The 27,686-nt window shown below is 40.8% G+C and overlaps 2 protein-coding genes and 1 long non-coding RNA gene across 8 annotated transcripts in view; 1 reads left to right on the top strand and 2 right to left on the bottom strand.

Moving 5' to 3' along the window:
* Positions 1-24,709, bottom strand: part of LOC110989957 (uncharacterized) — a 33,144-nt gene extending 8,435 nt beyond the window's left edge. The window contains exons 1-6 of one of the 3 annotated variants that reach the window (XR_015426625.1): positions 12,554-14,708; positions 11,940-12,089; positions 7,906-8,082; positions 7,236-7,378; positions 6,308-6,431; positions 5,940-6,033 (exon numbers count right to left, since the gene is read on the bottom strand). Coding sequence is in view for 1 of the 3 variants with exons in the window: in XM_087141968.1 (XP_086998094.1) it covers position 6,033; positions 6,308-6,431; positions 7,236-7,383; positions 14,747-14,842; positions 19,056-19,058 (372 nt within the window). In the remaining 2 variants the exon portion in view is untranslated. Of the gene's footprint in view, positions 1-5,939; positions 6,034-6,307; positions 6,432-7,235; positions 7,384-7,905; positions 8,083-11,939; positions 12,090-12,504; positions 14,709-14,746; positions 14,843-19,055; positions 19,190-19,565 lie in introns of those variants that run through there. The other 2 variants (XR_015426624.1, XM_087141968.1) reach the window with 2 other exon arrangements.
* Positions 601-4,055, top strand: LOC147797931 (uncharacterized). The gene is made up of 3 exons (XR_015426627.1): positions 601-1,561; positions 2,120-3,884; positions 3,953-4,055. It is a non-coding gene; the product is annotated as an uncharacterized LOC147797931 (long non-coding RNA).
* Positions 24,710-24,847: 138 nt separating the features above from the next.
* Positions 24,848-27,686, bottom strand: part of LOC110990671 (uncharacterized) — a 79,913-nt gene continuing 77,074 nt past the window's right edge. For 3 of the 4 annotated variants that reach the window (XM_087141964.1, XM_087141967.1, XM_087141966.1), the window contains 2 exons: positions 27,058-27,303; positions 24,848-26,445 (listed from right to left, as the gene is read on the bottom strand). In XM_087141964.1, coding sequence (XP_086998090.1) covers positions 26,333-26,445; positions 27,058-27,303 — 359 coding nt within the window. In that variant the 3' untranslated portion in view covers positions 24,848-26,332. The remainder of the gene's footprint in view (positions 26,446-27,057; positions 27,304-27,686) is intronic. The other variant, XM_087141965.1, reaches the window with a different exon arrangement.

The following is a 27,686-nucleotide window of genomic DNA, read 5'->3' as shown; positions in this document are numbered from 1 at the left end:
TGGTCACTCAATCCTGGGTCGTTAGAAGTTCGAACCCACCAGCTTGTTCATGTTGGAGAGGCTTCAGTAACGATTGGTCACTTAATCCTGGGTGGTTAGAGGCTCAGGTCCACCTGCTGGTTCATGTTAATCAGACCAGAGCAAAGATTGGTCACTCAATCCTAGGTGGTTAGAAGCTCAAGTCCACAAGCTGGTTCATATTGATGATACCAGCACAGGGATTAGTCACTCAATTCTAGGTGGTTAGAGGCTAAAGTCCACCTGTTGGTTCATGTTATGAGACCCAGAGAAAGGATTGGTCACTCAATCCTGCCCAGTGGGCACACGACGCGTGAAAGACGTCTTTTTGCGGTCGTTGTGTGGTCGTGTGTCGTAAAGTGGTCGTGACAAAAAAACGACGTCTTAAAGACGTCTTTTATCCTCGGCTAGAAACATTGCTTCAGCAACCATGACCACAAAAAAACATGACGTCTTTAAGACGTCGTTTTGCAGTCGTTATCAAATCATCGGTACTACACATACAGTGAAAGGAGAAAAAGACGTCTTAACGACGTCTTTTTTCTCTATTTGAATTGTTTTCTTCAACAAGCAATACATGAAACACACGACGTCTTTACGACGTCATTTTACAGTCGTTATTAAATCGTCAACATACAGCAGAAAAAGAAAAAGATTTAGATAACCTTATGAAGATTTTGCACGGTGACTTTTAGTTTGTCTCGGATTTTGCCGGTTCTCACTCGATTTCACAGCGGTCGTTATCAAATCGTCAACATACAGCAGAAAAAGAAAAAGATTAAGATAACCTAATGAAGATTTTGCATGGTGACTTTTAGTTTGTCTCGGATTTTGCCGGTTCCCACTCGGTTTCACCGCGGAAGGTCAAGTCCCTCCAGAACAATGGCATACAGTGTATTGCGAAATCCCGCCTGTGGCCGCAGATGACTGTTCTGTTTGACTGTTCTCATCTATTCGTCAAGAGGGATGTGTGAAATAGCAGTAGTGCGAATGTCCATTTACAGGGAAATTTTAACACAAGAGGAACTGCGAGTGTGGTTTAGTACACATGCTTGTGATTTATGATTATTTGCAGTGGAACTGACCCTCAACCCCCTCGCCTGATTTAAAATAACATGAAATTAAAATACCCCTACATTTAGAATGGATGAGGCTATTTTCTTTCATTGCCTGCATGCTCGCAAGCAACGACTGGCTTCAAGCGTGTGCACCGCGTTACTATAGTGGCTCTGGCTTAGTCTTAGCTGGTTCCAGCCTTCCGAGGAGACTCTGAGCATGCCGACTGGAACCAGCAATGGCAAAGACTGAGGTCATGTCCAAAAGTCAAAACGGGCTTCCAGAACTACGGTTAGGTCTATTGACTTTGGCGTCTACACGTATTTCTAATGGAATAAAGATCTTCAGGTCAGGGAACCAGACTACTTCATAATTTCGTCCGTGCTTTGAATTAAGAGAGCTCGAGTACATGTACATGTTCTAGTATCGCTGCAAGCAGCTTGTCCGATTAAAGAAGAGCAAGACAGGTTAGGCCCTTCCTTAAAAGGTAAGTGCTTATAAAATGTAGTTCTGTTACGTATGGGCATTGTTGGTGAAGCAGAGGTCAGGCTTAAACGCAATAATTTTAATCCTCAACAGCCAACCAGGTTGGCCACGGTTGTTTCCTACCTCCATGGGTGGACTACAGACAGTGTTTATTCGTAGTCGTACGTAGACTCGCAGTCGTAGTGCAGTAAGGAGCATCTGGGCTAGCCATAGTGCCCATACTTCAGCGTCATCAAATATGGCAAATACTATCAGCGTCAATAAATCTAATTTACCCTTTTAAGATTAAACGTTATACCGTTGTATTGGTGAGACTAAATTGTGAAAATGTAACGGCAGTACATGTATGTGATGCAATGTACAATATTGGCCACTCGATGTAGACATGTTAGAGACAGTTGGTGGCAGAAAAATTCTTTTTCATTCTCAATCACAATGAACATGCGCACTTAAGCTCAGACGTGGTGTAAACAGTGGTAGAGGACCGGTTTATTTGCTGCCACCAAAGTCTTTATAGTTTTAACAAAAATGAATTGTCTTATTTGTCTAACATTTGCAGAAAGTGTTGCATCACACTGCACAACAGTGTCTGCAGTAAGACAACGAATAGCGAAGTACCTAAAGCTTAGTATTCCTACCAGAGACAAACCAAGAGCCCTGAGTAATTCAGCAGGCATGCCCACCGGATAACTGTGCGACCAGTCTAGTGCATCAGATGGCCTGTTTCCTGGCTGTTTCATATATTTCAGTGATATTTAATTTATGAGCATAAAGCCTATTTTTGTATTGGGTCTTATTTGAAAACTTTAAACCTTTTGTTGTTCAAGTAAAATATGTTCATTGTTTCCTCGGGTTTATTTCCTCAGGTTGAAGCAATGAAGGCTGTTTAAAGTACGGTAATAACAAAATTACACGTCTGATCGTTTTTTTTTTGGGGGGGGCATGGGTAAAATCTTTTGCGGCATTAAAACACGTACAGTAATTTAAATTGTAACTGACTAGATCATCCTGTTCCAGGATAGTCTGTTTTCTAAAAATTTGACAAACCACTGCATGAGACAAAATTTTCTCCAAAAGGTGTTCAATATTTCCATTTTTTTTAATTCTAAGCCAACTCGATTTGAATTGTCTTATTAGTACAAGCCTACATCTTTTCATCAACTGATGTCTGTTTTTCTCGCTCTCATAAATGCCATTACATGTACATCTAAAACGTATTTTACTAAGTCTTGCCTTGTTGGAAATGTTTTGCCAAATATTCAGTTACATGGCTTGTACTACATGTACATGTACTGTATGATTAATGTTTCCCATTCTTGCCTTGTCCGTAAAAGTAAAACCTTTTAACTGCTTTTATCCAGGAAGTGTAAACACAAGTGTACCTTGTTTCATCGTCACGTTGATCGTGCTGGGTGTAATTGTAATTAATGGTCCGTCCAAAGCCATTGAATTTACCAGAAATATTATTGGTACATAATATTTGTGTAGACCATCATTTTCAGCAAAGTGTGCTAAGAGGTTATTATAATGTGAAGAATGAGAGTTAAATAAAAAATTATGTTTAGTTGTAAACAGTCGCTTTAGTCAAAATGTATTTTATAGCCAGGCAGCGTGTTAAGGCATGTGAACTTCTTTTTATCATAAAAGAGTAAAAAAAATTGAATCGTCCAATGCAGATGTCTTTTTTCCTTGATATTTGATGGATAAAAGACGTCTTAATGCTGACGTCTTTTACTGCTCAATAGCTGACGTCTTTTATTAGTCGCACTTTCGACGTCTTTTATTAGTCGCAATGTTGACGTCTTTTATTAGTCGCAATGTTGACGTCTTTTATCAGTCGCAATGTTGACGTCTTTTATTAGTCGCAATGTTGACGTCTTTTATTAGTCTCAATGTTGACGTCTTTTACTAGTCGCGATGTTGACGTCTTTTACTCGTCATAACGCTGACGTCTTTTTCTAGTCAGATCACTGACGTCGTTTACTGGTCAGGATGCTGACGTCTTTTGGCTTTGCATATACGACTCAAAAAAGACATTAATAAGACGTCAATATTAGACGTCTTTAAGACGTCATAACGACGTCTCGTGCCCACTGGGTGGGTGGTTAGAAGCTCAAGTCCACAAGCTGGTTCAAATTGATGATACCAGCACAGAGATTGGTCACTCAATTCTAGGTGGTTAGAGGCTCAAGTCCACCTGCTGGTTCATGTTATGAGACCCAGAGCAAGGATTGGTCACTCAATCCTGGGTGGTTAAAGGCTCTAGTCCACCTGCTGGTTCATGTTAATGAGACCCAGAGCAAGGATTTGTCACTCAATCCCAGGTGGTTAGATGCTCAAGTCCTCCTGCTGGTTGCCGAGTCCAGAGGAAGGATTGGTCACTCAATCCCAGGTGGTTAGAGGCTCAAGTCCTCCTGCTGGTTGCCGAGACCAGAGGAAGGATTGGTTCTCCAGCGCGGGTGGTTTGAAACCACAGTTACTCTCACCCAGTTAGATGCTGAAGACCTTTATTGGTCAAGCCTTGATTGTTTGAATCTCAAGTCCATCAGCTGGTTCATGATGACGAGATCAGACCAAGGATTAGTCACTCAATTCTGGAAGGATTGAGGCTCAAGTCCACCTCCTGGGTTCATATTGCTGAGAGTAGACCCAGGGTTGGTCACTCAAGCCTGGATGGCTTGACATTTGACCTCACTCAAGTCTGGTAAGAGGCTCAAAAGCTAGAACTGGTCACTCAGATCATATCTGGATGGTTTGAGTCTCATGTTAGGTCGGTCACTCAAGCGGGATTATTCAAGGCTCAAATTCACTCAAGTCTGGTAAGCGGCTCAAAAACTTGGACTGGTCACTCAAGTCTGGATGGTTTGCGGCTGAAGTCCAGCCATTACTGAGACAAGAGCTATGTTGTTTATACTCTTACGTCTATCAGCTGGTTCAAGCTGCTGAGACTAAAGCTAGGATTGGTTTAAAAGTATGCTTGGAAGGTTACATGCTTATTAAAGTCCACCTGCTGTTTCAAATTGGATACATGAACAAGATACTTCCTCATCATTTGCCTCAATCTATGCTTGTAATGAAAGCATAATAGATGGGGTTCTTACTGCAATACCTACAGAAATGTAATGATGACTCTTCATTGTCAGGGATTTACGATGACTTGAAATAAGAAAACGGACCCACAAAAGACAACAACAGTGAACCCCGGTTGGGAAAGATGAATGTGGAATACAGCATTTTGCTGTAAAACAACTGGATTTAATGTGCCGGTAATATTTAAACACAACTTCACCAGTCAAAGATCAAGCTTATCTTCTGCTTTGACTAAAACATGTCAGTCTCTCTCTGGTTTTGAATCCAATGAGGTCAAACTGTGCAAACTATCCCCACCTTTTTACACTCTCAATAAACTTTGACAACCAGTTGAAGATATGAAATGCACGTCTAACTTCCTAATGGTTGAAAGCTAATTACTAAGGTGGTTAGGAGTCATCTCAAATCTTGTCCAGGAAAAGTTGAGGATAAACTGTGTGGAGTGTTGTGGTGAAATGTTGAAGGCTTCTGAAAAAATTCCCCACCATCTCCCCAGAATGAAGTTATCAGTACTTGTATACAAATCCCCCCACCCCACTCTGCGGTTTTGGCCAGGCAGGCCACTCAAGGACACCTGTGGTTTTGATGACAAAAGAGCCACAGGCAAATGACTGCACCCTTTACACAGAGCTTTTTTAAACTTCAATAACTGTGTCATTTGGAATAAATACACATCGACCCTTTCGTGAAATACAAGGCTTTTTCAGGGTTTTTTTCTTTTGCTAGAAAGCTATGTTCTTACTTTAGACAAATACAAGTCTTTATGTGAAATGCTGAAAATCTGTAATGACAATCATGATGAGACAATTCTGGCTATGGAACCTTTAAAAAAATCAAAGTAAACACTTCTAGTTTTGAGTTCAGAACTGAATGGATATGGAGGTATAACAAGGGGCAGAGGTAATGCAACTTGTACATTTAACGAGTGAATGAAGCAATATAAGCAGAGGGACTGACAAAGTCTGTATTTTTTTTGCCAAACAACTATCTGATTCAGTGAACACATGACCACAGAGAAAGTCGTAGTTTGAGTGACCCAAGGTCAGTCTCTGGAAAACCACTTAGAATACTGACCACCTACTACTAGCCCACTGGTAATGTAAACAGTCCTTCACTGTAAGTGACCTAAATGTACTAATGCAAAATTCCTCAACAACTTCCCCTCAATACACGCACAGCTATTTTCAGGGAATTTGAGGGGAAAGGATTTACTTTCCCCACAATTTTACCGCAACTTGTCCCGGATGAGATCTGAGATGAATCCTTAACGATAGTTTAATTAACATCACCTGAATGATGGATGGTTTGGAACATCTAGTCAATGGACTGATCTGTGGACGAAATCCCAGACTTCAATGCCCCTTCCGAAAGTTTTCCACAAATCTGAATTAGAAAGAAAAGATCCAGATTTAATACTTTTAGTAGCAATAACAAAAGGATCAACAGATTTTTATATAGGATTGATTAACCGAAAGCAGAGCAGGATGGAATGATAGCACAGATCCATCAAACACACCAAAGCAATGTCTGTACATGTACAACACGGTTGTGCACTCAGACAAGGCCTCCGAAAAATAAAACATACAACATGAGACAGTGTGAAGGTTGATGTCCAAGAAAGTGATATTCCCCATCATACACTTGAGCCTGGTATTACCAAGGCTCAAGATATCCCACTGAGTCCAATGTCCTCCTGTGACTTTGAAGAGGAGAGACAGGAAAGCTAGATGCTGCTGTGTTGTGGAACACAATGTGAATGTTGTCCCAAGAGGGCGTGGAATCTGAAGTAGAAGTGAAAACGTAGACCTCAGATTAATGGGTGGGGATTCATCTAGTACAGCTGGTACCATACATTGTATACAAGCATCTTGGAGTGGATGTGAAAGTTTGTCACAAAGGATGGTAACATGCCCCATAGTTTGCTTTGGCGATGGTCTCTCTGTTGAACAAATGACAGATACAACACGATAAGGAGCTGGTGAAGAAATTCCTTATGATAGATTTTATGATTTGAAACAGTGCCCTCAAGAATTTCACAGATGGTGATGCCTTCTACAAGATTTGATGAACTGTTTCCTCAAGGGTTCCGGTGCAAATGACAGGAATACACAGTTTCGACTTAGGCCACAGGTCAGCTAAGATTCATGTCAACGAGACTCAGAGCAAATTCCCACATACATGTATATGTACATACTGCACCTGTCGCTAGAAGACTGGCGAGTAGAGAGATGTGATCTAGTGCAGGGCTTCCCCTGCCCATTCAAATGTAAAGCATCCAATCTCACTCGTTTTAGTGACCATGCACCAACAAGTGGTTAATTATTGGCCAATGCTAGCACCTCGCACAAAAAAATTAGAAGCAAAAATTTAAAGGGAAAATAAACGACTCCAGTCTGACATGGAAATGTCTCTTTCACACTGTCCTGAGTGGTAAGGAAGGTCCCAAATGCAAGATTTGAGGAAATGAAATTAGAGTGAATGTTCAAAGAAATTGATTTCAGTAGCCTTGATCATGACAAATCGTTTCTTTATCTTTCACAATTTGGAACTATACTAGGCCAGAAATAAAGGAAAGACAAGCTTGCCTGGGGATTGACTTGAACTGACTTGGGTGGAGCTCCTTGATGTCAGAGAGGTTAACATCTTGGTGGTCACAAAAGGGAAGGGCGGTTGGAAAGCTAAATTGGATCGGCTCCATCCAGGTAGATCTATGAGAACATCTTGTACTCTGTACTGACAAAGCACAGGAAATATGAGGTGAAAGTTATGAGTTGAAGACAAAGCAACACCACCCACTTCCTAACTCAACTAAAATGAACCTATGAAGCAAGTTATTTGAACTTTAACCACTTGCTGCTGGGTGCTTTTAAAAATGCAGTGCACACATACGGGCCATTGTCAAGAATTTCAGTTTTCAAAAATCTTCAAAATCTCATCATTTCATTTAATGGACGTTTACACCCACACAAATGACTCTTTGGTGGCTACTCAAAGCTGACAGGCAACCTCCAGTGACTCCCAAGTATTTCAGCCAGGCCTGCTGCCCTGTAGAGAGAGCCCAATTGTGAGGTGTTGCATAATTTCCTTTGTTCCCAGGGAATGCGAGTGGCATCTTTCAAACACCACTGGATTAGCATGCAGCAGTGCTGTGTCTCTCCTCAATGTGGCCCTAGAGCCCTTTTGTACGTGATGCTACTCTGCGGGCACACTATGCCCAAAACAGTGGTATACTGTTTAAAAACAGTGACAGATTACCTTCCAAAAAATGATGGCAATTCCCAGCAGCAGGTCTTTTGTTCCAATTACGGTCTTTGTTGCAGACCAGCTCTTTTGTCCAATTTTGGGCGGCCCGCCTCTGCGTATAAACCCATGGTGCCTGAAACAGGGTTCCCCAACAGCAAGTGGTTGCAGTCATTTTTGCTTGTTTGATATCTGAGAATCAATCATTTCATAAAATACAACAGTAGTGCAGATGAAATCCTAAAACTGTATGGAACTCTTCTGAACTGAAATTCCAGTGATTTAGTTCTGTTGGCAATTTTCTCTCCCATTCCGACCGGAGTTCCAACTTGAACTGGTCATCTTATTTGTTATTATTTTCACTCCTGCTTCTGGTGTTAAAACATACACCTCACCAATGCCCAAGGCACTGTAGCTCACGAGCCTGAAGAAACCTGTAGAGAGGAGACTATAAGAAGCCGTTACAGGTTTACAGGCTGGAGAAAACCAATGCCCAAGGCACTGGAGCTCACCAGCCTGAAGAAACCTGTAGAGAGGAGACTATAAGAAGCCGTTACAGGTTTAGAGACTGGAAGAAAACCACTACCCAAGGCACTGGAGCTCACCAGCCTGAAGAAACCTGTAGAGAGGAGACTATAAGAAGCTGTTACAGGTTTAGAGGCTGGAGAAAACCAATGCCCAAGGCACTGTAGCTCACCAGCCTGAAGAAACCTGTAGAGAGGAGACTATAAGAAGCCGTTACAGGTTTAGAGGCTGGAAGAAAACCACTACCCAAGGCACTGGAGCTCACCAGCCTGAAGAAACCTGTAGAGAGGAGACAATAAGAAGCCGTTACAGGTTTACAGGCTGGAGAAAACCAATGCCCAAGGCACTGTAGCTCGTCAGCCTGAAGAAACCTGTAGAGAGGAGACAATAAGAAGCCGTTACAGGTTTACAGGCTGGAGAAAACCAATGCCCAAGGCACTGTAGCTCGTGAGCCTGAAGAAACCTGTAGAGAGGAGACTATAAGAAGCCGTTACAGGTTTACAGGCTGGAGAAAACCAATGCCCAAGGCACTGTAGCTCACGAACCTGAAGAAACCTGTAGAGAGGAGACTATAAGAAGCCGTTACAGGTTTACAGGCTGGAGAAAACCAATGCCCAAGGCACTGTAGCTCGTGAACCTGAAGAAACCTGTAGAGAGGAGACAATAAGAAGCCGTTACAGGTTTACAGGCTGGAGAAAACCAATGCCCAAGGCACTGTAGCTCGTGAGCCTGAAGAAACCTGTAGAGAGGAGACAATAAGAAGCCGTTACGGGTTTAGAGGCTGGAGAAAACCAATGCCCAAGGCACTGTAGCTCACGAACCTGAAGAAACCTGTAGAGAGGAGACTATAAGAAGCCGTTACAGGTTTAGAGGCTGGAGAAAACCAATGCCCAAGGCACTGTAGCTCGTGAGCCTGAAGAAACCTGTAGAGAGGAGACAATAAGAAGCCGTTACAGGTTTAGAGGCTGGAGGAAACCAATGCCCAAGGCACTGTAGCTCACCAGCCTCAAGAAACCTGTAGAGAGGAGACAATAAGAAGCCTTTATGGGTTTAGAGGCGGGAGAAAAACCTCGGTGGAATAATCTGGGTAAAACCAACAGAATCAGGTAGGGACTGAAAATGTAATCCACAAGTGGACCTAGCCAGGAATCAAATCCAGACCACAGAGGTGGAAGGCAAGGAAAGAACTTGACAATTCACCATTCATATTTTTTTTGATCAATGTATGTCAGCTCTTTATCATAATCAGAATGAGTCATCATACTTCTGGTGTATAGTCTAGTTTGGCTTCTATGCATGAATGCAATTGATATGCTGAAAGTGTGCACACTACTAAACACATGCTATTGGGAGATGCCACAGGGTCTACTCGAAAACAACCGAACTTAACCCTGGAAAATAGCATCTAAATGCACGATTGAGTGCAGTGAGCAGAGGGCATAATGACAGGGGTTTTCTTCCCTTACAACCAGGTCAAGTTCCACTCACTTTTCACGTTTGATTTGAAGGCTTTTAAGTTGACTGTTCTGTCTAAAATTCTACATATTTCCATATTTTGACAAAATCTGTTGCATGAACACACGTATATCATGAAAGTTTTAACTCCAAACCGTGCCTTTCAGTGTTCTAGCTAAAACCATTTTAGTGCCCGGTAAATTTTTGGATTGTGAAGCATAGTGAGTGCAGTTCTCAACGTTTTCTGATGCTTGAAATACAACCGAATGGTACATTTAATCAGAGATGCCAAATTTTCAAAGTGAAAAAATCTAATCCTATTGCACTTCCAGTTCCGGTTTCCCGACCGACCCTAATTTTTTAGTGTGACCCTAAAAATTTTCATCAGCAAATAAGAAAAAAAAAGTTTTAAAATCCTGTCGTCTTTTCTTTCAAAACCAACACCTGTCAACAACTTCTTTTCAGGTCAAAACACTTGTATTTAACTTACTAACATTGTGCAAGTGTGAATTGTAATTAATTGTTGATTATATTTCCACATTAATTCTGGTAAGTTTTTATTTTAATCACTTTTGGGGCAATTTTTGGCAACTTTCATCCCATTCAATTAGCACCACAAAAATGTCGAAAAATCCTTACCTACTGACCCTATTTAATCAGAAGCAGCGCTATTTTCTCTTAGCGTAACTAATGTGCTTCTCAGTGTTGTAAGATCCAGCGTTGGCAGTATTTATCATGTCACAGTTATGTCAAATGCTTTACAAAACACGTACGCTTCTCCACGACAAGGCTTTGCAATAAAGGCCCATTTTTGTAGTGTATTCGTCCCTTGCTCACTTGTTGCCACGGTGCAAAACAAGTCCAGTTGGTCACCAAATATCCAAGAATCAAATCCTCGACAGTCCTCCACTCTGGTCAACTTTAGCATGATCATGATTTTCGACACACGTGTGTGCAATTTCGGTACATGTACAGCCGCATATGGACATACACAATCACGTTGCGATTGTTCCTACTTGCCCCCTGTTCATCATAGCGTTAATCGGGGCGAACAAATGATTCAGCCATGCTGGTTTCTATAGGTACTCATGCAGCGGGATGCCAGCGACACATTTCTGACATGCATTATGAGGCCGGCTCCGTGCTACGGGTAGCGTACGTAGAGTTTATACACTACTGTATGGTTTTGTACCTTGGAGTCGGAAATTGTAAAAATCTTAGTCTGGATCGTACAGTCGTAAACGGACTAACAAATAGTAAAAATTACGCCTAAATCGTACAAGTTGGCATCTCTGCATTTTCAGTAACATTTCAATTCATTTTTTGGAAACGCCATGCTGAGTGGCATAGCCAATTTGAATCCAAGAGACAGGCGGAAATTTGCAGTACCAGGTGGTACCGCCCGGAGCTGCCCATCGTGGCTAGAAGACTGGTGCAAGGTTACGTTGCAGCATGGTTGTAGACATCGATTGACAGCCCTGCCTGGCCTGCAAAAACACACATGCACTGGTTCCCGACTTGTTATGTACAACATTCCTATTCATACAACCACTGTGATCGGGAACCACTGACTGACATCATAGACTTGAATTCAACACTGTGTGATAAATGTGTTCAGCATGCACTAAATGCCAACAAAAGGTGAATGGGGCAGCACAGTGCAGCAAGCACAAATTGACTCACACATACGAGGTGCGTCTTCAGACAGTTCACTGTGCTGTGCAGTACTTGGTATGCATGGCGTTGCTGGGTCTCCGGTCATTTCAACGATCATGCAGATGAAGGCAGCTTTGTTATTAAGGCTACTACAGGACAAGAGCTGTACACATGCATGCCATGCGCGACCGTCATTCAACTGGAATTCATAGAGGTGAAAATCAATGTATTTCTGTTTGTATTTCCTTTTCTGACCTTTTCTTTTGAGCCAGAAGGGAAAAAAAGGAAATAAAATTTTGGAGGTCTGTTTTAAAAAAAAACGGAAATCCGGATAAATCCAGAAAAGTGGCATCTCTGACTATTACATCATCAATTCTGCTAATCTCCAAACGCCGACAAAGAGAATGTCGTACCACTGTACCGGTGTCGACAGAGCCTAGTCATGCAATATTCAGTGCACGGCAGACTCTGCAGCCCCTAGGGTGGTTCCTACCCAGCCTTGTTCTCAGGTCGACTGCATCATCAGCCTGGGATGAGCTCCATGCCTACCTCTTCTTCAGTTTCTGGGCAAAGAATCAGTCAACTTTATTTCACTGTTAAAAAAATGAACACAAAGTCTTAATGACACACCTACATGTTTGATTGTTGCCCACTTAAAAAGTCATTACCGGTACATGTAGGTTCAAGTAATATCCCATATTATATCATAAAAATATAATAATAAATAATATCCATCTACATATAAAATCTTCAATATCTGTTCCTGACAACATTTGCCTTGTGGTTATACAATGCTGCAAAATATGCATGTTAAGGCCTAAAGAGAAAAGTCTCCGGCTCCAAAAGTGGTGAAGCAACACTTTTTTTGACCCTCACTTTTTTCCTAGAAACGATATACGTATACAGCACGAATTGGGACTGCATGCACAGGTATTGCCGTTACTGACACTGAAATAGACTGGCCTTTTCGCTATTTACTTTTTAAAAGCATTTCCAGCTTGTACGTGTACATAGGACATTAGACCACCTGGTTTGTCTGGTTCCCAGATGTGAATGTATAATACAGAAATGACGACAGAGAGAGGGCTTGTGGGTACACCATGTGTAGAATCAATCACTTCTATAAGAACGGCAGTTCTGAAAGAGAGAAAGTTTGGGGTTACACCATGTGTAGAATGAATCTCTTCTATCAGAGGTGTGATTTGGGAAAAATCCACGAAACATTCGTCGGAGGGTTTTGCAAATCGCATTGGCCACAGCTTCCCTACAATTCACGGCACATCTATTTGATTATAGGAGGAGATTCAGGTACTACATGTCAGCAACCAAAAGAGCTGTTCTTACTTTGAGGGATACAATTATAACATTTACTGCAACAAAGCCCTTGCCCTCATTCACTTCAATTTCCATTATACATGTAAGCTATAATTGGTGACAATCAAAGACCTAGAAGTGTAACGCACACATACACGCAGTTATCAGTGATAACTGTCTCACACTGATGAGTAGCTTATTGCGTTACTCGTGACACCACGTGCACTTGCAGTACCCAGGTTTGTTGATTTTCACGAGAAAGTCACGATAATACATGTATATCAATTTCCCATTGGTTAATTCACTGTCCACCTTGGTTTCCAGCCAGGAAAATTTCCAAGAATTCTTTAGTCCTTTGTCTACATTCAGATCCCCACTATCTGCCACCTTGTATGACATCTGTGATGGACGTCGACGACATCAGACCACCACGAGAACGAAACGCAATGGCAGACGGACGCACGTTGTACACAGTGCATGCAACGACAACACGTGTACCGTGCATACACACACAGCGAACGTACAGTACCTACAGTACATGTACATACATACAACGATCATACCGCTGGCCTGGGTCCGTAGGTTTTAACAATGATACCCCCTCCGTTCAATGTACTATTATCAATGCATCTGGCACATTTCCAGGGGGAGTAACAACGCAAAATATTGAAGTGTTTGCGTTACATATTAAAAGAATTGACAATACGGAAATCTGGAAAGTCTCACAGAAATTCTGGATAGTCTCACAGAAATTCCGGAAATCCGGAAAAATCTGGACAAATCGCAGCCCTACTTCTATAAGATCGGTGGTTCTGGCTGAGAGACGGTTTGTGGGTACACCATGAGTAGAATCAATCTCTTCTATATGAACGGTGGTTCTGACAAAGAGAAGGTTTGTGGGTACACCACGTGTAGAATCAATCTCTTTTTAAGAATGGCGGTTCTGACAGAGAGAAGGTTTGTGGGTACACCGTGTGGAGAATCAATATCTTCCATAAGAACGGTGGTTCCGACAGAGAGAAGGTTTGAGGGTACACCATGTGTAGAATCAATCTCTTCTGTAAGAACGGTGGTTCTGACAGAGAGAAGGTTTGTGGGTACACCATGTCCAGAATCAATCTCTTCTATAAGAACAGATGTTCTGACAGACAGAAGGTTTGTGGGTACACCATGTGTAGAATCAATCTCTTCTCTAAGAACGGTGATTCTGACAGAGAGAAAGTTTGTGGGTACACCATGAGTAGAATCAATCTCTTCTATAAGAATGGTGGTTCTGACAAAGAGAAGGTTTGTGGGTACACCATGTGTAGAATCAATCTCTTCTCTAAGAATGGTGGTTCTGACAAAGAGAAGGTTTGTGGGTACACGATGTAGAATCAATCTCTTTTGTAAAAATGGTGGTTCTGACAGAGACGGTTTGTGGGTACACCATGAATAGAATCAATGTCTTCTATAAGAACAGTGGTACTGAGAACCTGTGAGTGCTAACTGGATGTTTCCACCGGGATGCTCCGGTTGTCTCCCCTGAGGAGTTCCCACTCACTGGGTCATGTCTGAACCACCTAGAAGAGATTGATTTCTCACGGTGTACTCACAAACCTTCTCTCAGCCTAGCCTCCATCATGCAAAGTTTCAGATCTTACTGTCAGAATCACTCTCATGGTCTCCACAGCCTCCATACATGACGTTATCAAAGAACAGAATGTTGAGTATTCAAGGTGTGGCAAAAATGCAAAACCATCAAGGAAACACTGCAAATGTGACAGTAAGTTACTGGCCCCTTAATGACCACATTTATCTCTTTAGCATCACATCTTCAGGCAGCTGAAAAGACAAATTGCATTCAATCCTGAGGGCAGCATTTACAGTATCAGCGTCATCCTCAATACTTGAAAAGACAACTTACAGTCACTGCAGAAGACAGACGTCTCCTAGATGGACAGTACATGTTCCTTCCACTCTCTCTGCCCTCGGTGTGTCTATCCACTTGCCGACAAGTGCCCTAACAATAAAGAAAAAAGAAAATTAGGCTGGAGAAATAGAAAGGCCCATTTCCTGTCATAATTAAAACAAGCACGATACTGTTCAGCTAGAAACCCTGCCAGACACACCAGTCTGCATCATTTGTCAAAGTGGCTTGCCTGCCCAGTGTAACAAGATCCAATAGGTCAACTCTTCCCAAGGCAAACAGCCTCAGAGGCTGTGGTTGCTAGTCACCACAAGATCCAACAGTCGCATCTGCATCTGTGGGATTAGCTCCCATTGTCTCAACATGGCCAGTTTGTTTGGCTGCTGTTGCTTGCCCGCCGCCCGCCGCCGCCGGCGGCCCGCCGCCGCCGCAGAAGAACCCCCTTTTTAAACATACATGTATTTGGCACTGAATTTCTCCCATTTAAAAATCTTTCAAATCTCCACATCCTTTTCGAAGAAAAGATTAATGACAGCATGTCTCCTTGGGGATAAAGGTATCTATCCAATCACTCAACATCTAACCAATCCAGACTTGCCTGTACAGGTGGTCAGTCTATTGACTTGGCATTGCCCCACCAATGACTATGCCATAGAACCACAGGTCAACCATGGGCCAGATAAGTTCTAGCTGCAGTGAATGGCTCCTCTGGGAGTATTTTACACAAACTGGTCACAGAAAATTATAATAAGGGGGAAAAAGTGGCCTACATTTACATGTACACAGTAAAAGAGTTTACCAGTACATGTGTACACAACACTTGTGGAAATACACGTACATTGTACATGTACAATACAAATACACTTTGTACAAGTACTGCCTGTGTGTTCTGGGATCCCATCTCGAGTAGGGATGCTACATACATTGTCCCAAGTACTTTTTGCTGGGTTCTGAAAAAAATAGGTCTATTATGTACAAGTTTATAGGTTTCCACAAGGTATGAACATGCTCCTTTTCCTTTGTATTTACACTTTCAATAATCTATTTTATTCAAGGTGTTTGTGGGGATGGAGTGGGATGGTGTTCATTTCCCCTTGTATATTTTAAATGGTCTCAACAATTCTTTCATGTTTGTATAGATTTTTGATGCTGCATTTTTCGAATAACACACCAATGTTGATTCGACTCCATAAAACCACAAAATAAACAAGTATTTTGCTCAAATTCAACTAATTCTTTTTATTTTGAAAGAATAAAAGTGGGTAGTATAGCTTCACTAATATTTACAAAATCAGAGATGTGATATAAACACACTTAATTGAGGATGCAAAACCATACAGCAAATGTGAGTCCTATTTGACAGTTTTACCAAATTGGAAATAAATTACAACTAGGGAAGTAGATAATGAACTTCATTTAGTTACAGTTACTGAGGGGGCACCTGGGGGTGCACAATATTTTTCAGGGGGCACTGAAAATAATTGAACTAGGTACATTATTTGTCCATTTCAAAACTTCAAAGGGGGGGGGTTGCACCCGGGAGCACAGGCCTCCGTTGGGGGGGGACGTGCACCCCTGTGCCCCCCTGTAGTACGCCACTGTTTAGGCATGTAGAACTGACAAAAGACTCCGAACACTTTAGTAATACCAGTTTAAGAAAACAAAGTGTGTTGTCTTTGTAAGATGTATATAAATTGGTGAACTATTAAAAATTTTGTCACAGAAACAGTTTCTGTAGCACAGCAGTATAATTAATCACGAAACACGAGAACAAAATAATAATAACCAGTTTTATATAGCACCTTTAATTAACAAAAACTGACAAAAAAAGAACATGGCTATACAAAATTGAAGCACAATACACAAAGAACACACCTGAATTATCTTAATTAATACTAGAACAAACAAGTTATATAACCGTAACCAATCTGAGGTAGTTCGGATGACAATCACTGTCACACATTATACATAATATTGAGCATTTCAGCAGATTGTCCTGATTTACCTTTTATCCTTCTCTGTTTTTTTTACTGAGGCTTGTCATACGGGATTTTTTTACTGAAGTGTTTGTCACAATATGTTGGTTGCTGATTAATTTTTCCCGAATAGTTTGTTAAGTTTAGTAAGTTCTATTCCATAACTGGATATCTCTGGTGTATGGCCTCTCTTACAATATCTGGCATTTTCTTTGAATTGATAACTGCTTGCTCGTTGACAAGGATATGGTACTTTATATTGCCTGGCCCTTAGTGTGGGTGGTTCATCATGGGATAGTGGCGGGACGACTGGGGAACCATTTGTTTCTTCACTCTTAAAGTAAAACCATATTTGTAGGACTTATTAGTAAATACATGTAGATGAATGCACGTTTCTTTCAATATCCTGTACAGCCAACAGCACTTTAAGACTTATATTTTCTCTACATTAATCTCATAATACTTTTTTATGTTGCTTTTTCGTTTTCCTCTTTTTCTTAGGTTGTTCATTGGAATCAGTACTTTCTGTTAAAGGAAATCCCAAAACACAATATAAATATCGACAAAATAGTCAATATTTAGGAGTCATGACAAAAATCAACAACAAATTGCATTCTGAGTTTTTAAATGTATTAAAAATGCATTTGCAGATTACTTCTGTGTATAGAGTCCAAACAGATTTCATTAACTAATATAAAGATAACAGAAAACATATCCAAATAATTAAATTAAATCAAACACTTGAATCAACTTGTTATCAAATTGCTCTCCTGGTTGTGAAAACTGGGTTTCCACAGAAAACTACATTTCATGACTTTTCCAGGATTTTTTAGGAATAAGAAGCTTAAAAAATGCATGACCAAGATGTATGTAGGAAACCCTAAAACATTTATCTGAGTAATCTTTACCTGGAAATGAAATGTTTTCAAGGTTTGCTGCAGTTCCATCTTGCAGGACAAAGGTCCTTTTGAAGGGATCCACTGTTAGAATAGTGCCATTGTGTCCATCACTTGTTTCAACCTGGTCGCCTTGCTCTCAAAAACTGTACTGCTTCCTTTTACACTTTTGTGACAGTGATTTTTTTTGTGGCTTGCCTGCGGTTTTCTGTAACAAAGATATATGATATTTGTTGGCTGTAATGCTCACCCATGTGAAACTGTGAAATATTCAAACGTAGAAGTCTGTGATTTATGAAGACGGGACGACTTTTCAAATATCTTTTAGGGTTTTATGGCATTTCATTACATCAACAGTTAACAATTTTTTACATGTACCACAGAAAACTTGCCTACCGCAAATATTCCGATTTACTAATCCTTCCTAAGTGGGTTTTTTTTTTCAGAAACATGTACAGTGCATTTACAAGGAAATAACAAATTTGTTATTTATGCATTAATTCTTTGTACTAGTACCGGTATCTTTTGGAAATACATATTAATTTTTAAATCATATTGCTTTCGGATATACCGGTAGACCAACAACTGAATGTTAAAATGGAACATGAGCATGTTACTTACGTCTCTGATGATACTCTTCATAGGGAGGTACTGGATGTCTTACGGAACGTTCATCCACCCAGATATCATGCCCAGTATATCCAATAAAACTCACTAGGTACATGTATGACCATTCTTCATCTTTGACTACTTTAGCTGCACACCATCTTCCCAACTCATCGAATGCCTGGACGCGACTTCCAACTGAGAATTTTCCTGTCATTTTGCCTTCTTTAGAAACTGAACATTTTGAGAACTGCACCAAGGCAGTAAAATCATGGATGATGAAGATGAGGAAATCACCTTAACCTGGCCCTTATATGGCAGCCAATGTACTCTTGGAGACTCCATCATGAAAGGAAAAAAGGCCCCAAAATATTTCATTTTAACTGATGACACAATTATCTCGTTGATTTTCTGACTGCAAATGATTACTTTGTTACAAATTGCTCTTTTATACGTGCACCAAACAATGAACTCTAAATTCTTATTTTTTTATTTTCATATCACTACGCACTGACTGAGCATCAAGCCAGCGATCAATCCAGCAATGAATGACCACAACCAGCAAAGGATGACATAAATCTGTCATTCACTTTGTACCAAGGACTGGTACCTTTGGCAGAGGTCAAAAGCATAGGACCACTGGTTTATCACCACAAGGGGGCAATAAAAATTGTCCACTGGGGAAAGCTGTCATTTCAGAATGGATGTTTTCTTTCCGAGTTAGAGACGTCTAACTCGGATTCGTTTAAATGGGAGAAATTCGTAATTGAAGTGCATCAAAGTCCATCAGATGTTTACACATGTTGCACTGTTGCCAAGGTTTTTTACCATTTTTCAACTCCTCTTCTTTCATTTCTGGAGGTTGTAAGATGCAGGCAGTCTTTGATTCTGCAGTATGACCATCTTGCCTGATCCTTCATCAATGCTACCAGAGGAGATACCATGGCAACAAGGGGCATGATCTGTGGAATCCGAGTCAAAATAAACAGAAAATGGTTAAAATAAGAAAAACATTTCAGACAAAAAACTATCTTTGTAAAAAACAAATATTCACTTTCATTCCTGTTATTTTTAACCACTTCATGCAGGGGCATTTTTCAACGTTGATGATGCTGGGCCGTCATGACTTTCATTTTGTCCGTTTTAAAAATCCTTCAAAAATTCATCATTTCATTTAACGGTCATTTATAGCAGCACCAAGTAATCTTTAGGCACTACTGTAAGTTGACAGGCAACCTTCATTGATGCCCGAGTATTTCAGTATTTTAGACAGCCCTGCAGCCTTGTAAACGGAGCCCAGATTGTGCGGTGTTGTATAACTGTCTTTTGTTCACGAACCTGGCTCAGTGCACTGCTGACCTCTTTTCAATAGGGCCAGATTAGACTGCAGCGGTGCTGTGTGGCTCATCGCTGCCGTGGTGGAGCACTCTTGTCCGTGGTGGAGCACTCTTGTCCGTGGTGGAGCACTCTTGTCCCTGGTGGTAATCCGCTTGCTCTCAATGCCCCAAACCCAGGCTGGTATATGGTTTCAAAACAAGGCTGGATTATCACCACTTTTGAGAGTGAAAAATGTCGGAAATGCCCAGCAGCCTGGTCTTTTGTTCGGAGTACTGTCTTTTGTTGCAGGGCCCTGTTTCCTTTGTCCGAGTTCGGAGACCCTGGCCACCCGTATAAAACATACGTCTACGATTCCGGAGTCCCCCGCAGGAAGTGGTTAATTAAAGAGCTGCAAATAAAAATGTTAGAAGATTACAAATTTTGGCTTCCATCAGCTTAATATTTAGGGAAATTGTACTCCAAGATACGTTTACGGTTGGTTATGTTGTCAGCCATAAAGCATCATGTCTACAACATGTATCACATCCGGCACTGTGCAATGTCTCTTTAGAAATGTTACCGTAGATGCCTGAAATCCAAACTGCAGGATTGTCTCAAACTTGGAATCCTATCTTCCGAAATGTGAATGACTCGACGAATTTACTTACACCGACATATTCCTCAGAGTTTGGACTTTTACACATGTATGAGCACCCTTAAGCTTTCCAAAACCATATATACATGCATTTTCCAATGTATGGCACCTTGAAAAACCCGGTTTGTGATATTTATATGCCGACTGTGGGAATCGCCATTTTGGCAAACGAAGGCAGTGCTTCGTGCGTCTGAAGTCAACGCAGCCGAAAGGTGTTGTAGATGCATATAATTTGTGTTGTCACGGTATTGCTTACTAATAAGTTGCGCATGCACATTGCCACTGTAGTGTACAGTGCACCCACAGCACGTGTGTGGAGCACATGCATTAATGTTATTCAAATTTAATATCACTGGTTCCTTGTGCATCTGTCTCGCAAGGTGACAGGGAACCAGTTTTGTACAGTACACCCAACATGTACATGTACATGTATACATGTACATGTACATGTACCAGAGCGCCTGCCCGTAGGGAGTCTGGCACTTTCAGGTTTTTTTGGTTTGACTTCCACAACTTCAGTACAGTACAATTGGAAAGAGAATTTTGAAAGAACTTGAATGGTACAAAATTTAGCTCAATAGCTACATGTACATGTAATTAGAGTGAGGTTATGAATTTCTTTGTTATTAAAATTAGGTGTGCATGTACAGTGTATTTAGTCCATCCCTTTTTGGGGGTGGACTCAAGTTTTACATTCATCAATTGATATGTTTGAACGACATGGAGCCTTGATCCTCATCAGTACCACGTCCAGTATGCTGGAGTTGGACAAAGATCTCTAAGTACATGTACATGTACATGTAAGTCACAGAGCAAGTGACAAGTAAACTATACGATATCTTTTATCAGTGTTGGAGTACTCGTACATGTACTCGGCCCGTACTCAACTATCAGTACTCAACTCTCAGTACTCAAAATTTATTCGGACTTGGCCTGTACTCTATTCTTTGTTCTCAAATTTGACATACATGTACATGTATGTACTCGAACTGACGGTACTCAGTACTTTGCCCCAGTACTCGAGGGTATAGTTCCAGTACAACGCTTAATCCACTCCCATCAAATGCATCGACAATGCAAAAGTACATGTACAAGGTCCATACCCAGCAAAAGGGCCACGCCTGTTTGCAGGACTGACCGGGAGAAGAAATTGGAGTGGGCGAGGTTCATCAAGTACTGCTGCTGAGTTTGACCGCTACTTAGATCTGTGTCGAGACCAAGACTTTCACTGATGACCCTGTTGCCTTTTGGCATTGTCATCAGAATCTCTGCCAAAGCTGTTTATTTTGGCAAAGCAAGCTATGTCAGTGGCTGCATCAAGCGAAGCTCCCGTAGACCTGGTATTCAGGACCGCTGGTATTTTTCTGCGGCCCTGCATCGCAGCCGCCTCACGAGCAAGGTGCTCTCCAGTCTTGTTTTCTTGAAGTGTTTACACGACCACAGAGTGAAGTGTTTCCTGTAACAGTGGACGTTATTTTATCATTCAAGTTCTGAGGGCATTATATTACTAAGGACTCTCAAGTACATACACTTGTACAAACAAAGTGTTCGGTAGTTACAATTACCGTACATTCAGAGTAGTTGGGTTTGAATTTTTTAGTGATGTGTGTAAGATCACTGAAGCATACATGTATTTTGATGTGTACAGTATACATGTACATGTACGTGTATACATGTATCATCAATAAATACATGTACTGTAATAAGGGACCAAGTTTGTCACTTGTCAGGTGTCATACATGTAAGTTACACCATGTATTTTAAGTCTGTTCGTGTTTGTTCCCTTGCACTACAGTGTACGCATCACCCCAATACAAAACAGCTGTCCAGCACCAGAATGCCATCGTTTTTTTACAAAAAAAACCTTCCTTTTCTTCCTGAAATTCTAAGATTCCTAATTAACATTGTTTTATGTATGTTACATCAACTCCTTATGCATGGTTCAGGGGGATTTTCAACAGGAAAATGTACATTTTTTGTTACACTTTTGTAGTCTTGACAACCCAAAACAAGGCTTGACAGTACTGATAGTCAAATGCCTTGAGTCATGCATCAAATGAAAGAGTATTTTTTGCTCTACAAGATGATGACATCGTCGTTCAAAACCCGGTCAACTTGGGTCAAATGTCGCAAGATATTAAGCTTAGACGAGACCATATCACATGACAATAAACAAAGATGGCCACACACAGTTGCTGACGTAGTGTGACTCCAATTTTACATTATTTTCATTAAACTTTACATGTAACGTACACCCAAAACTCACCGCAAACAGACATAATAAATGGTACTAACACAAAGTTTGGTTCTTTTACAACACAACTGCTTTTTAAAGTACAGAATTTGATGCACAAAAAGGGCAGAAATCGTTGATTGAAAACAAACACTTTTATATGCTTTAAGATATAACATTTGGAGGTGCCATTAGTTGGATTCCCAGTAGGGAGTCCAGTGAAATGGCACCTCTAAAGCAGGGCTTCGCGCATCGGATTTCAAGGCACCCAACAGTAGGCTACTGTTGAGTGCTTTGAAATCCGACACACAAAGCGCTGCTTTCGTTTTTCAAAATGGCGACGCCAACGGTCACCATACATGTACATGTAAAAAGCTGGGTTTTTCAAGGAGCCATACTGTAGTTGAAATTATCAAATATGGCCACGAGCAACGTATTTTGCAGGAAATTTTGCAAAACTCCACGTCCCATGGCCATGCCACTTCGCACCTAACCACTTCACCACATTAATTACCACTTCACCCAATTTCTAGTTCGTCCCATAAATTATCGTTCATTCTGAGAGACGTACAATGTAGGCCTAGATGCAAGAAGTAAAAACATCAACTTTTGAGTACCCAAATAACAATCAGAGAATCAAACTTGCAAAGATAAAACAATGCGTCCAATTTCCCGACCGAACTACATTTTTCGACAAGACCCTAAAATGTTTATTGGCAAGTTAGAAAAAAGGTTTTCATGTATCGTTGTTGCTGTGGTAAAAACGTGTGCAAAGCACTGGTTCCTGCCGCGCTGCACCCATGTAAGAGAATGCATGCTGGAATGTGGCAACCAGTCTTGTCATGCCCCGGCCACCGTACACTGTACATGTGCATGATCTCACGAATCAAAAAGAAAACATCAATGTTGCAATATTTCTTCAAGGTAATTTGTAATATCTTGTTAGGTTGTTTTGCTTGTACTTGAACTTGAAACGAGCATGTTTAATTTCCGCTGAGCTTTATCCAATTGCCTGGGTACAGCTGTCTGGATGCATCGATAATAATTACCAGAACGATGTAGACAGAACTGCTTGTATTGCTTTGAAATAAACTTGCAGAAGATCCCAATGCTAGTCCAGTCCATGGAGGAAGGAACACCATGTCCAGTCATATACATGTATTAATTATTCATGTGGACAATGCAGTCGACATTTGCCATAGAGTTTTCTATAGGCCTAGCCTAATAGTCCTAATTAGGCCTACATGTACATGTCGTTTGTCCTCTCTCCACCATTTTGTAAGAGGCCTGCAACACCGTACTCGAGCACGGACGGCAAAGTGACAATGGGGCGAAGTGGTGATGGGGCGACTGTGGGGATGGGGCGAAGCACGCCCATGGGCGAAGTGAATGTTAAGCTTACCCGTGTGTATTCGAACTTGCTCGTTCAGATAGAGGCGAAAAATACTGAACAGGATTAGTAAATATGCCTCAATCTAATGCTAAAACTAACCACAATAATCCCATGTGCATTAAACAAACACTTGGCACAAAATTTGACAAAAGTTGCTCCTTGTTTAACACACACAGAAACGGAGTAAGGCCTACCTTTCGCTTGCTCTAGCTGCTCTCCATGCACGTGGGCGTCATCTCGCGAATTTTTAGCAATGGCAGTTACAGCGCCCGCTATATGATTACGCCACACTAACAGCGCAAGCGCCCATGTGGTGCCGTAAAAATAATCTAAATTTCGCGCTCGACTGAGCTCAATATGTGGACGCGCTGAGATTGAAGCACATGTATATACGAACTGTCATAGGCATGGTCAGCTGCCATAGGGACAGATCATAGATATAACAAAATAAATCACGAATTTGTGACTTGTAACTTTTAATTAATTTCCGCGTAGAATACCCTTCATCTACATGCTGATTGCATTCAGTGTTCTTGTGCAACTTCAAAATGCTATGGGAAAGAAAGGCTTCTCTTTGAACAAAGTCATTGTGAAGGCACATGCTACACGAGTCCACTATGCTGAAATTAAATGACGTCATAATGGCATCACTTGCAGTGGCATACCACGCTCACTCCGTAGGCTTGCGCTTACACACGATAAAAGAAGCGTTTGTGCACACAAATTCTGTATGGAATTTAGTGTGGGTCAACGTTACTATATATAGGACATTGATCCAGCGGGCAACGGACAAAGATTATCAATAAATGATCACAAAAAAGGAAACTGCAGATAGTCACATGCTATGTCCACAGACAGACACGTTTTAGTTTTTCTTATCCACTCTTCATCCCATGGCATAACACGTGTTTTTTATCTCCACTCCTTGTTAGTTTTTTGCCCGGTTTTGGACTCCAATTTCTTTTCATCTTTGGGAGATACTTGGAAAACAACTTGAAATGTACTCTCCATCAATCTCAGGGCTGTTTGCGTCTTGCCCCTGGGCTTGGATGTTTATTACTGACTCTTATCGAGCTTAGCTGACAATAATCTCAATGCCATGCAGTCTGCACAGTACATGAATCGGGTTTCAGTAGCTCTGTGCTTGGATGTTCCATGCGTTAGGCTCAATTTTGTAATAAACGGGTAACCTTTGGAAATGAACCATTCAGCCAGTGCAGTCCAATTGTTAACATCCTTTCTGCTTCGGGAGGTTCACACGGGCCCATCAGCTTTAGCTCTGGTTACCCATAGCAACCAGTGAGCTTGACTTCTGAATTCAGCACCAACTTCATCCTCCAGGAGAAGACGGAAAAATGGAAATGAACATGATAAACTGTGAAATGCACGCTGTATTAATTCTATATGCAAAATGATTTTAGGAAAATTGTTTTGAAAGTATTCAGTTCATTTAATCTTATCCTGACGTCATCACGGGGAGCTGGAGCCGGTGCCTAAAATAAAAGACGAATACAGGGACATAATGCAGTTGTCTGTACATTGAATCTGTACTTGCAACTATAAAATGCATCTGCCCATAATTTGAAATATACTTCACGTAGGATGAATCGATTGCCAGGTTAGTGTAAGTTGAAGAGGAAGAATAGTTTGAGCCTTTTTCTACAAAAAAAAACTAGGCCTACACTGAAGTTAGTGGTATAGTAAGTTCCCCAACGCAGTCTCTCAGAATTCACTTTATACATGATATTCAAATAGTCAGTGGATTGAAAAATGAGCATTAAAAACGTTCCGCTGATGCAGTCGCCATCTCTTACATAAAGTACAGGACCGCGTTTCTTTCATTTATTTTGAGGAGAACATATAACAAATATATGGCTTGTTTCAAACCATGTTAAGGTACTAATGAATTTGCCCATTATCGAACTGCAAATAGTTTCACAAGCGGATCTACGGTTAGAATCAGTGATTCTGAAAAAAATCATTTTGCTTTGTTTGTCTCGTTCATGAAACGTACATTTTTAAACGTAGCTTACATACATTAACATTTTGTAATCCATAATTTATCAGGAATCGCGAAGTGGAACCAAACTTCCATCTACTGCTTACCAATAGGATGAGTTCTCCATAGCAAACACATATAGCTGGTAGTAAACATTGTTGTAACTGTGGTAGCACAATCACAGCAAAATGTAATACAAAAGGTACGGTAATAATAAAAAACCACCCAATGTTATCAATGAAAAATTAAACATAAACTCTTCATCGTGCAGCTTAAATAATGTGGTACTCATAATTCAAAGTTTAAAAAAAATCGTTCTCATATTTCGTGCTAAGTTCATGTTTGTAACTGCAAAGAGAAATAGTACGTCTGTCTTTACGATGTAATTGGATAATACAAGCATTCATTGGAGTAAGTAAATTGTTTCCATTGTCTCCTTTCTCTAATCCACGTTCATATTACTGTCTATCGTAACTGTGTTGTTTTAATATAACAAAATAACTTAAAACTAAAGCCTGCGTCCAGAGGTGAGAATACCAACGGGAACAGCGTCATTGACATTCGGTTGCCTTCGCTTCACAGGGAGACCGGTTTTCTTGATGCTTTCGTCAGTGGTAAAGTCTGAGAAAAAAAAAGGAATTACGTCATAAAAAAGTAGCAAGACTCATTTTTAGATAAGTGCGGTCACTTCACGAAGTCACTTCTTTGTGTTTTGGTGATCTATGTAGTAGGCCTATCGAGGGTGGTACAGTACCGTTCGTTCTGAGCTTGATGCCGTACTGTGGATTTCAACTGTCGCCACTTTGGTGTTTGGGCGACATCGTATTGCACATGCACATTTTCAGCACTGTTTTTGCATCATATCCTTTGTTATTTAATAGATAAAGTCAGGGTCGGTAGAAAATAGGGTTGGTCTGAATTGATAACCATAGAAATTTTAAAAAGGGAATATCACATTTGTTTGAAAACCGCGTACGGTACGCAGTGGTACGGTCCGTGAGCGGGTTGACAGGAAAGATTGTTCCTCCAAAAGGAAAACTAATTGAGATAAGGTGAGGGAGACAGCGTTTGGACTAGAATCTCATCTAGTCTCATCTAGACTAAAATTTAAAGCGTACCCATGTACATGTCACATATGGCTGTGACTACTTTAACAGGACGAATGCAGCAAAATATAGCACCAATAAATAAATGAATACAGAATAAAAACAAATATAATGAAACCGTCCATACCACGCAGTTTATCAGCTAGATTTTCCCTGTCAATTTTCTTCAACTCGCAGCAAAGCCATTCAAGCTGTGCTTCAGGGGATAACTGCTTATTTCGCCATCCAAGTAGCACTTTGAGAATCTGATCTTGACCGTCCTTAATCTCGAGGATATCGGTTTCACTGAAGCCGAGAGATGTTGCTAGTGCCTCCCACTCAGGTCCCAGCGCGAATGACACCTCTTGAAGACTTGAATCATCTAGGCCTATTTCTGAGATAGCAAAATCGTATATTAATTTTACAGAAACGAGATCCCTTCTATAGGTGTCAAAGCTTTGTGGTATGCATTTTATTAAGTCCCACATGATCTGATGTTTGAAGAAGAAGGCAAAGCATATAAAAAAATGAACTTTTCAACTTAATGTGTTGTTCCTGAAATCAATCAGCGAGGTGCAATTGCTCAAAATGTCTACAATGGTTTAAACGTCCTTCATCTGAAGTTGTGATACCTCGTACCTTGGTCAAGATTTCATACAAACCGCTATCAATCCTTGTTTTCACTGAATTATCAGGATAAAAATGAATTGTCTTGGAGAATCGTAAATATTTTTCCTAAATAAAGGTGCCTAAATACCGGAGAGAAAAACACACAAA

The sequence above is a fragment of the Acanthaster planci genome, linkage group LG10 (assembly GCF_054643075.1).
Source record: "Acanthaster planci isolate LZ-2023a linkage group LG10, COTS_SCS, whole genome shotgun sequence".
Classification (NCBI taxonomy): domain Eukaryota; kingdom Metazoa; phylum Echinodermata; class Asteroidea; order Valvatida; family Acanthasteridae; genus Acanthaster; species Acanthaster planci.
The sequence above is the reverse complement of the archived record's forward strand: the minus strand, read 5'-3'. Positions and strand labels throughout refer to the sequence as shown.